This window comes from Hypomesus nipponensis, chromosome 16, assembly GCF_054491055.1.
Source record: "Hypomesus nipponensis isolate SF chromosome 16, ASM5449105v1, whole genome shotgun sequence".
Lineage (NCBI taxonomy): Eukaryota > Metazoa > Chordata > Actinopteri > Osmeriformes > Osmeridae > Hypomesus > Hypomesus nipponensis.
In genome coordinates, this window is record NC_140376.1 from 8985033 (window position 1) to 8995980 (window position 10948).

The 10948-nt window shown below is 40.9% G+C and overlaps 1 protein-coding gene across 1 annotated transcript; it reads right to left on the reverse strand.

Moving 5' to 3' along the window:
* Nucleotides 1–518: 518 nt before the first annotated feature.
* Nucleotides 519–4402, reverse strand: nmur1a (neuromedin U receptor 1a). Its single transcript, XM_084676115.1, has 2 exons — nt 3499–4402; nt 519–901 (listed from the first exon to the last, which is right to left on the reverse strand). Exons 1-2 carry the CDS (start codon nt 4400–4402, stop codon nt 519–521), a joined length of 1287 nt encoding a protein of 428 aa, XP_084532241.1.
* Between the last annotated feature and the right edge of the window lie 6546 nt (nt 4403–10948).

The following is a 10948-nucleotide window of genomic DNA, read 5'->3' on the forward strand; positions in this document are numbered from 1 at the left end:
TTTCAATATGTCAAATCATCAGTTTGTCAAAATAGCCAGAGGTAATTTACAAGTGTCAACGAGGACATTCACAACACTCTCGTTTCACAGTACGATGAACCACAAGATACCATACCATTATTCAAAATAGATGTGATATGTTTGACACATTTAAAAGTGACACCACCGCTATCTGAATTGATGTTTTTATGAATTTTGTCTCCTACTGTGTCCGCCACACATTGAAATTCAAACGTTTGAAATCAACTGTTTGTCCTCTTCCGAGAGATCATGACATTGATGAATCTGATATCATCATTGAGGAGGCCTGACCGTGGCCTACACTTGTACTGTACTCTTTCATCGTGTTTGTTGTTCAAAGTCACAGTTTAACTCCTCCCCCATAAACCCGTGTGATACGCTGACTAGGTCGAAGCCCACGGCCCCAAGATCTTCACCATCTAAATGCCATCCCTTCACACTAGATCCGAGCCATCCTCCATCGCCCCTGGATCTCATAACACTCCTCAGGCATTCTGTCACGCAAATGTTGTCTCGTCCTCTTTGTTGCTGTAGACGCCACACACCTCTTCGTGGACCACGGCGGGACCATTGGCAGGCAGTGCATCGCTGAGGGTACTGCGCAGCGTCACCCGTGTGACGCTCAGAGAGTATTTCCTTGGAGGCGCGTGGTGCGTCCGGTGACACATGACCTCCTTGAACATCTCCCTGAAGCGGGTGGACATGAGGTTGTAGAGGACGGGGTTGACGGCAGAGCTGAGGTAAAAGAACACACCCGAGAGGATGTGGACGTACTGAAAGACCTCCAGGTGGCCGCTGTTCTCGTCACTGATGAAGCTCCACATGAGCCTGTCGGTGTGGAATGGAGCCCAGCATATCCCGAACACCACCACCAGAACAACTGTGGGGGGCAGAGAGAGTGAGGGGGAGGCGAAGGCAGGATCAAAGTTAATAAGCAAGACAGCGTACTATGGCGATCTAAATATAAAATGCTTTGTTTTTGGAAGATTTCCAAAGGCATCCCTCAAATTTTGTACATGACACTACCTTTTTATATCACATTTATGTCGCCAAATGAGATTGCTGCCTCAATGAACCTTTTAGTTGAGAATGTAGGCTGGGAGAAACCTTGCCCCCACTTATATTCTAGACTGGAGTTGCCAGTGAAGTCTTGCTCATGGCTTCTTTCTCTTTCTCTGTTTCTCTCTCCGGTTTCCAATAATCAGGATAGAGTAGGTAAGATGTAAACCTTCATTCAATAACATGTTTGCCTTGTAATTAATAATTATTTGAGCCCAGGAACGTGTAATTTCTATAGCCTAAAATAACGTATGACAATCAAATCATTGCACCGGTTTCATCTCCTTCATAATTGTCATATAATTCAGTAGCAAAACAAGTGTGAGAAAGAAAAAACAGTCCCTTTTGTCTCATCTACAAGTTTCTAATCCAGAATCAGCAGAAACACAATTCTGACATTGATGTGTTGGAACAGATGCAAAGTTGAATACATTCAGTGTGATAATGAAGGAGTCAAGTAGGTGGATGTGTTGAATATGAAGATGGCACAAGAAGACACTGGAGGCAGAGAAGGGAGTAACTTAGGACAAATGTCATTCTAAACATACTACTTCAATCATTACAGACAGATGTAATATCTAACTCTATGTCTATTTTTTAGTTTGATGCTAAAAATAGCAACAAAACAAGGACACAAACAGTTAGAAATGTAATTCAATAATAATATAACAATTCATATATGTAGAATATATTTTCTAAAATACATTTTTTGTTGTTGACTCAATGTATAGACAGGTGTGAACCACCAGTATGCTTGTCAGAATCTCAATATATAACATTATTTAGAAAGAGTATCCATCCATGATATATCGTTTGTGGAAACGTAGATTACAGTACATCCTAACAAAAGCCTCTTGGAGTTTGGAGAGGATATCCGTAGAGATGTTGTTCTCGTTGAAAACCAGCATTCTGCACATCACAGACTACTGACTGTGTGGTATGTGACTTTAGACTTCTGTGAACATCTCTGGATATTTATAAGAGGGTGCCCTTTTATTGGATTCCAGTCATGAATTATCTAGTAAGGAGTCTGGAAGCCATGAGGGATACAGACAGATAAAACTATCAGTTACAAAATTACAGACTTATTTGCTCTGCTCCACAAATTTCCCTATAGAGCATTTGGTGATATTTCGAAAGCCAAACAGCCCATAGCCTATAGTTTTTCAGTCTTTGCAGTAAAAAAATACTTGGTTTGGATGAGATATGTTCATCAAATATACTTAGAAATATTATCAGTCTTCCCTGGAATAGCTCCTTCAAGGGCTTTACTTTTCAGAGTCCCACCTCTGTCATTGTGCATTACAATGATTTTGCACTTGTGGGCCCTTAACCAGATCCTTCAGAAGTTTTTTAAATCTAAAAGATGGCTGATTCCCCTCATAGTAGCTAAAGGCTGTCGGAGTCCATGCAAAAACAGTTTTTGACTCCCCTGAGAATGACTTGGCACTAAGCACGAGAGAGAGCAGGAATCATGTTCAAAGGGGAAGGATATTATGAATATCAATACGTGGTTTTGTGCATCAAAAGTCTATCTTCTGCACTACATCTACAATCTGTATTGACCTATTCATCCATTACACAAATTGACATTCCTAAAACCATTTATTTTTTAAGTAGCTAAACGGAAAAAGATTATGTGAAACACATGAGCAATAACCTGATCCTTTCATGGTGACTTGAGTCAACCATCAACAGCACAACAACATGTAAAAATGTGTTGTGTGTTATTGGCTAGCTAAAATCACATTCAGTGTAATGTCTTGTCAACAGATACAGCTAAATTAGTTAATTGATCAGCTAGATCAGTACCTTTCCATCTAATCTTCAATGGAGATATCATCATTTGAAGAACAGACAGTACGCTTTAAAGCCACACCAAAGGAAATTCTTAGGCAAAGACGAAGACTTTATGGTGTTTTCAATGAATGGCCTCTTAGCCTACATTTTATGAAAGAACTGCATGAAACACAAGTTTTATAAAGGAGCTTTGCCAGCTAATTCAGTTCAAAACCTACTGTTTACCCGCATTTCATTTTTTATCATTTAATTAAGGTAATGAGCTGATCAAACATCTCAGAGAAGGTTACTTTAGTAGCTAATTACTGTACCTAAAGCTGAGAATGAATTTTTAACTCAGCCATGACTGATGTGAAATACAGGTTTTTCCAGATTTTCCATAAACCAAACCCAAATAGTAACTGACTTCTGGAGGAGCCAAGAGATCTCAGACATACGTTTAAATAAAACCCTAAGGCACACAGACCCACTGGAGAGACCCCATAAACTCAATATTCCTCTGAGAAAAGCAATAATAAGAGACATGTTTGGACCCTCATGGATAAAAATCATAAAAAATGGAGCTAAAGTATACACTGAGGTACTGGGGAGACAGAGACGTGAAGGTGCAACACTCACACAGCATCTTTGTGACCTGTCGACGTCGAGCTTTCTGCTGCTGGCTGCGGACGTTGCAGTAGCCATCTTGCCCCAAACCTGACTTGGCCTCCAGTGCCTGAAGCATCTTCTCTTGTTTTAGCTGCAGGCCAATCAGAAGGTAGAGTGTGCTGATGGTCAGCATGGGCAGTGCAAAGAACAGCAGTGTGGTCACCTGAATGGTCAGGTTGTAAATCCACTTTGGCTTCACAAGCATGCAGATGGCCGACTCGGCGATCACTCCGTCGGGATGTCCCGGGTGGGGGTCCAGGGTTTTGATGCCGTGAAGGCTGGTGTTGGGGATGGCACACAGTACCGACACGCCCCACACGGTCAGAATGACGCGTTTGGCGTGGGTGCGCGTCACCACGTACTTGGCGCGCAGGGGGTGGACCACGGCAATGTAGCGCTCCACGCTCAGGGCCGTGACGTTGAGGATGGAGGCGAAGCAGACCATCTCGAACAGGAAGGTCTTAAAGTGGCAGGCGCCCTCGCCCAGGATGAAGGGGTAGTTCTTCCACATCTCGTACAGCTCCAGGGGCATTCCCAGCAGCAGCACCAGCAGGTCGGACACGGCCAGGCTGAACAGGTAGTAGTTCGTCGGGGTCCACATCACCTTGTTGCGCGCGATGACGGTGCAGGTGAGGACGTTTCCCACGGCACCCACCAGGAAGATCACGAGGTACGTGAGGCAGACGGGGAGGAAGAGAGCGGAGCGACGAGGGCCCAGGAGCTTCTCCAGGTACTCCTCCAGGGTCAGGCACGCGTCCCCCAGATCCATGCTGCCATTCAGGTCAAAGGTCAAGTTGGCGCAGCTCACTTCCTCCGGGCAGCGCCAAGTGTTGTTTTCCAACGTGACGAAAGAGCAGTTGTACCTGGTGGTCATAATGAATCTGTTTGGGGAAAAAGGGGAACAACTTGATCCATTTAGAAAGCTTTTCTGGTAACAATTAGGTCATTGGGGATGAATCTGGGCTAAAGTTGAACCACCTGCTGTTTAATGCCCCCAGGGGTGGATTTCAACTAGGAAGCTTTGCTCTTGCGCTTCAATTACCACAAATGACTGTAAAAGATGTGTATGTAATTTAAAGACTCATTTTGTAAGATCACACAAGGGACTATGCACCTCAGGTTTCCTCAGTGTATCAACAAGCTGTCGCTCATCGGCTGTTTGTGTTGCTTTTGAAAGTGCTGTTGATCTTCAGGGGGTAGGGGAGGAAGGACTAGTAAACCTTATCAACACTAATTTCATTTTCCCCCTGCCTCTGGTCAATGCAAATGTTAATGAGAAACTAATGCTAATCAACCTCAAATTACCACTCAAACAGCCAACTGTACTAAATAACCTGCTAAAACAGTAACTTCCTGTCAGAAATGATTTGCAGACAGCAGGATTTGACAGTGGGCCCGCAACTACGACCCCCTTTTTCTGTCTTTGCCCTCACTTGGCTGTATACTGCATGTTACCTGCAAGGTGAGCATAAACTACATGATAAGCCCTTCCATGGTCTATGTGTCAAAGGATTTCAACACGTTTGGTCTTTTACCTTTTACTGAGCAGGCAGGTGGATTAGGAGCAAATCACAAGTACAAACCTATGAGCAGGTGACAGCTGTATTGAAAGGACTGCTGTTGCACTTTTGTTAGAGGAAACCCCACCAGAGGTTTTTCTGACAAAACCTTCAGGGACTCCAGCCTTGATGTTCTGTCTAGGATTTTAAAACAACAAAGGGAGGTTATTAAGTCAGTCATTTTTACAGAGGTCTTTGGAGAAGGACATTGAGAAGGGGACTAAAATTGGGTATCAAAAGAAAAACGTACAAAATAATGATTGGCTCTACCCGCTAAAAAGGTGATATGCTTTCAGTTAGACTTCTGACATCCAGTCAAGTTTCTCATTTTAAACAACAAAGGGATTGAATCTACTGATATAGTGAGTCTTTTGGTGAGAACTTCTGAGGAAATAAAATAAATACAAAATTACAAGAAAGTAAATGAAGTGAAATGACTGAAAATTGAATTTTACAATTTAATTAGACTTCTTATCGTCAGCTCTTTTGACAATTGCTCCAAAAGTATTCTCAATTTGGACAATGTAATACACATTTAAATACGGTGATTCAATTCATACAATAATTCATTTGGGAAAAAACATTTTCAAATTGAATTGAAAACAAATATATATATATATTGTGTTTTCGTGTCGTACATGTAACATTTAGAGGATGTAGGCTTGAATTGTTGAGACCATGCCTGTGTTCCAAAAAAATATTCTGAGCATTTACAAAGCATGCCTCATACATACTAATTGTTTAATCTTACTGCTTTGAAGAATTAATAGATTACAAAAGGAAACCTCCTTGCCCCATGCATTATTCATATTCAACCTAACCTTTTTGTATGCATTTCTTGAAATGTAAGTTGGATGATAACAACCTGCACTGTCTGCTTGTCTCACAAACCTCAGACAGGTCACTTCACAAACGTGTCACAGGTGAACGCCGTTCTTCATAGAGACATTTCAAAATGTAAATATTTGTCTCCCTAAATTGCACATCCAGAGTCAAGTATCAATAATGATTACGGTTCATTCCCTACTTTCACATGCTAGTGTTAACGGAAACAAAGACTGAGATTTAATTGCATAAGAATGATATTCAGTGAAGATGTACAGTGATAGAGAGTGGTGACACACCTCAATTACACCGATCAATGGGATCAGTGTAAGGACACTGTACTCCCTCTTTAGGCGGCTTCCACTGTACAGGCTGAGAAATCTCAACGATTACATCTCTGCATGCGAAGCAGCTGGTATTAAAAATCAAGTATTAGTGTTTATCTTGTGACGTCAGATGTTCATTTCGCAGTTTGCTTGTTGAATTAAACCTTTGAAGTCTTGCGCTTGCAAAATACAATTGCAATTTAGGCTTCTTGTCAACCCTGCCTTTGGTCAAAATTGCTGAGTTATTTTGAAGTAATTGACACTTATTTTAAAATAATAACATGTCACCCCAGGGAAAAGGATCAATCTGCCGACGGCTCGAAACAACACAATCATTTATTCTCTTCTGAGTCCTGACTCTCTGCCTGTCTGCCTAGCGGCAACTGCATGAGACAGCAAATATTTTGACATTCACAGTACCCCTCTGGGTTTGGTAGTAACTGTGCTTAGCTGTTGTGTTGTCTTTGGCCCTTTCATCCAAATGTGTTGTAGTCAGAAGCACAACATTGTATTGAAATGACTTGATTGGTAGACTTGATTTAAATGGAACCTAACTTTTCTACAGTATAAAGTGAAAGTATGACGTGAAAGTTTCATTTATAGGGAGGTAAGAGAGAGCTCTCAATTTAATCAAAACCCCTCGGCATTAGGGCCAAAATTAGCCTGTAGGGCTAAGAAGCTCTGTAAAAGGCTCAGAGCAAAATGAAAAATTAATGAATAATTCATTAAGATAATGTAGTCTTGAAAACCCTGGAAAGATATTTCGATTGTCATAAATAGCTAACTAGGTTACCAGAAAAAGAACGTGGTCCTAATAAATATTCACAACCACATCTGATTTACCTGTAACTACTTGATTATGAGTAAAGTGGTTCCATCTGTTTTGATTGACAGGTACCTTCATTCTCATCTGGTAGAATTGTGAGACAACATGGAAGAATGGACTACACTGTGACTGTTCTAAGGGTAGTGTCATATCACAATACATATAAGGGTTGGTTGAAAGGTCCCCGTTTTTATTTTTCATTACAATGCCATGGTCAGTCACTGCGACAATCGACTATTCATATCTCAATTGATTTGTTTGGTAATGTTGATTCATTCGCTTTCTTTCTAAAAGTACCACAGAAAAGCATAAAAACCTGGTATTTGCTAACAAATAATTTTGGGATATGCTGAGTAATGGGATGAATCAGTCATTCATGAATGTGACAAACCATTTGACAAATCGTCACTGATTATCAATACAATAAGTCTTAATTAGTAGCTGTGTAGTTGTGTCACCTTAGAAAGATGAGGAGCACATAATATTAAAACTGTGCATTATGTATTATTGTGAGTCAGAGACTGCATGGCTAGTTTGAATGGAACGGGAATTAACAATTCTTTTTAACAATTATTATTATTGAAACGGTTGTTAAACCTGCATTGCATCCCCAAAATTTTTTTTTTGAGTTGAATCTGTAAATCAATGTTTTTCTTACCTTTTCTTCTCTTTGCCTTCAATTGTATGTGCATATATCCTTGCTCTCAAACAAACTTTCGTCCAGTATTGGAAATGTGACTACTGCTCTCCCTCACATATTCTCTAACTGTCCTTCCAGTATCCAGTATACACTGAGTGTACTTTGCTTCATGGCTCAATCGCTCTCTCTCCCCCTCTCTCTCTCTCCCTCTCTCTCTCTCTCTCTCTCTCTCTCTCTCTCTGTCTCTCTCTCTTTCTCCCCCCCTCTCTCTCTCTCTCTCCCCCCCCTCTCTCTCTCTCTCTCTCTCTCTCTCTCTCTCTCTCCCCCCCCCCTCTCTCTCTCTCTCTCTCTCTCTTTCTTTCTCTCTAATGCTGTTCTGTTCAGCCCCTCCTTCTTTCGCTCGCTCGCTCGATCTCTCTCTCTCTCTCTCTCTCTCTCTCTCTCTCTCTCTCTGCCTCTCCGTCTCACAACCGCACATGCTTATCTTGTGATAGGGGTTTTGTGTAGTGTTCTACTCTGTGTGTCAAAAAGATGTTCAGAACGCACAAGTACACTCCCCCATATGGTCCCCCGGTCACACTGCCTTGTAGCTTCCTGGTGTGTCCCCTGGTCCATCCTCATCACTCATCTTGCCCAGTGAACATGCCCCCTCTCTCTCTCTCTTTCCTCATATCGCTGTCTTTCTCACACACATTCACCTTCTGACTTGCTCGGGCACATAACCATAATTAGTGTGTAGACTCATGCTGACAAACATACTGGCAAGTCTAGGGTCATTCAGAACAAAGGTGGGGTGTATAACACATACACACACCGAGTGTCCCCTAGTGTATGAAGAGCCTTGCATCTGCCCAGCGTCAACACGGCATTATCACTGAACAGACGTGTGGCTATCCACACTCGATTTTGCCATTCTCATGTTGTTGCCACCCATAAAAAAAACAAATTTTTAACCACTAATTTTACTTCTTTTTAAAACTGTATAAAAAATAATTCAAACGAAGGCTTTGCTTTTCTACATTCCACTCTTATGGTTTGATGTTAGACGCCAGTTCTCAGGTCTCAGTCTCAAGTGTTTCGATGTACGATTCACCCTTTTAGGAAGGTGTTTTCTCTACCTATGCTGTAATATAGGCAGTTAATCAGTTGGTTACTGTTTCAGAGTCCTGCTCATTAGTACGAATTACGTCTTTCTATTCTAGTCATTAAAATATTATTTAATCACAAGACTGGTTGTAGGTTTAAATGTTCATTTTCTCCCTGAACGGGAGTTGAACAACACTTTGAGGTTCTAGATGGTCAAACGCATTGAAGTGCTTTAATTACGACGGAGGCCATTGACAAAAAAATTTTAAATGGAAGGAACTTCCTGTAAAGTGTCGCTTTACACTTCTTGTACATCTTCCAAGGATTTTTGACAGATCCTCGCTACTCTCACCGTACTGGCACCGCTGTGTCATTTAGTTAGACACAGTCATATTACGTAGTACACCTTCTCATGCTTTAAAAAAAACAACATTAAATTGAGCCATTACTGTAAATAGTGCCACATAAAATATTTTCCTGCTTGTTCAGTGATGATATCGTAGTAATAGTGTCAGTTTGTGTTTGTCGTCTGTGTATACAGATTAAAATATATATATATGTACAGCTGCAATAGAGGTGGAGAGAGCATTGAGTAATTATTCATCAGGTATCAAATAATCACCATCCACCCTGCTGATGAATGATCATTAGGTTACATCCACCAGGTGTTCCTTTTTTAAGCTGTTTAAGCCAAACGGGTAAACTCTGTCAAGCTAACCTCAGCGGCACCTGTTTTGCATGCAGAGCTGTGTGCTGACAATTGAAACGTAAAGCTTAGCATCTCAGCATCCCCAAGGTGTTGTGTAAAAGAACAAATTATATAATTTCTGGAATCTCTGGAATGACAATGTATGATGAGTGGAATGGAATGATGTGTTTGACAGTGCCAGAAAGAAAACATTGGATTGTGACATCTATGTAAGCATTTCAACAGAGCGGCACTGCAGGTATTATTTGTCACTCATGGTATTTATTAAGTACTTTGTTGGGTTTTTGTAGACGTGAGAGTCAGGAGGTGGGAGAACAAAAAAGTGCTTGGTTTGGGAGTTAGTTCGAAACCAACTTTACTTCAGGCGATGGGGTTCGTGCTGACATTGTCCTTGCTTCACACCCTCATCTCTGGGCTAGCAGAAGCATGAACATGACAGGATGATGACTGCTGTCACACTGCTTGGGTAGACGACCTGTGACAAGACCCAGGACATTGTTGTCCCTGTCAGAGTCTGCTGACGTGCTCACTAAAGAAAATGGTACATAATGTCTGTATAAGTTTAGTGTGGTGATGGCATTACATAAGAGGATATGAGATCTCCCTGCATGGTCCACACTGTCCGTGAACAACTTATAGCATGTGTTTTTACCATATCCCCACCTTGTTTTATTATTGAATACTCACCTGAAAGAAGAAGAAAAAAATCAGCTTTTTACGTTTTTTTAAAATAGGTATTTACCTATTAGGGTTAACTTTTGACTGACTGATGCCATGTGACACATAACCCTGAAAAAACTGTGCAACAATAGTCTGTGCAGGTGCAGTGCAAAAACAATAATCAGTCATGACTAATTTATTGGTACTCATGCAACATGCATGGACATGCACAACAGAACATAATAATGATGTATAGCTTTGATCAACTGAACAAGTGAATCACAGAACAAAAGTTATGTATTTATGTTCTAATAAAAATAGAGTGTCATGGAGGAGACATGCTTAAAATGGAGATACCAAGCAAACAGATTTACCATTTAACTCTCAATGACACTCACAACTGGATAAAACAAGTTCATTTTGTTTAAGAGCCACCCGAGCGAGTAAGAGAGTACCCGAGCCAAATTACAAAGACTAAGTATTGTGTGAGTTATGAAAAGTTTAAGAATGACCTAATCATGCCACTTACAGTAATCATACAATCCTTCCAACCACATTGTTGAGCCGGTCTCATCAACTTTCAAATTGATTGCGTGAGCAAGATATTTTGTTTTGTTTTACTTTTAGCGTTATACCAGTGCCTTAGCTTGTAGGCAACTCAAGAGCCTTAGCTAGTATCACAGTACCTTTAGGGTTCCTTGTTCTCACCACTAGGCACTCATTTATGTGTACATTACATTTACATTACATAAAGTTTAAATAGATTTATAGTATGATAGATATACATAG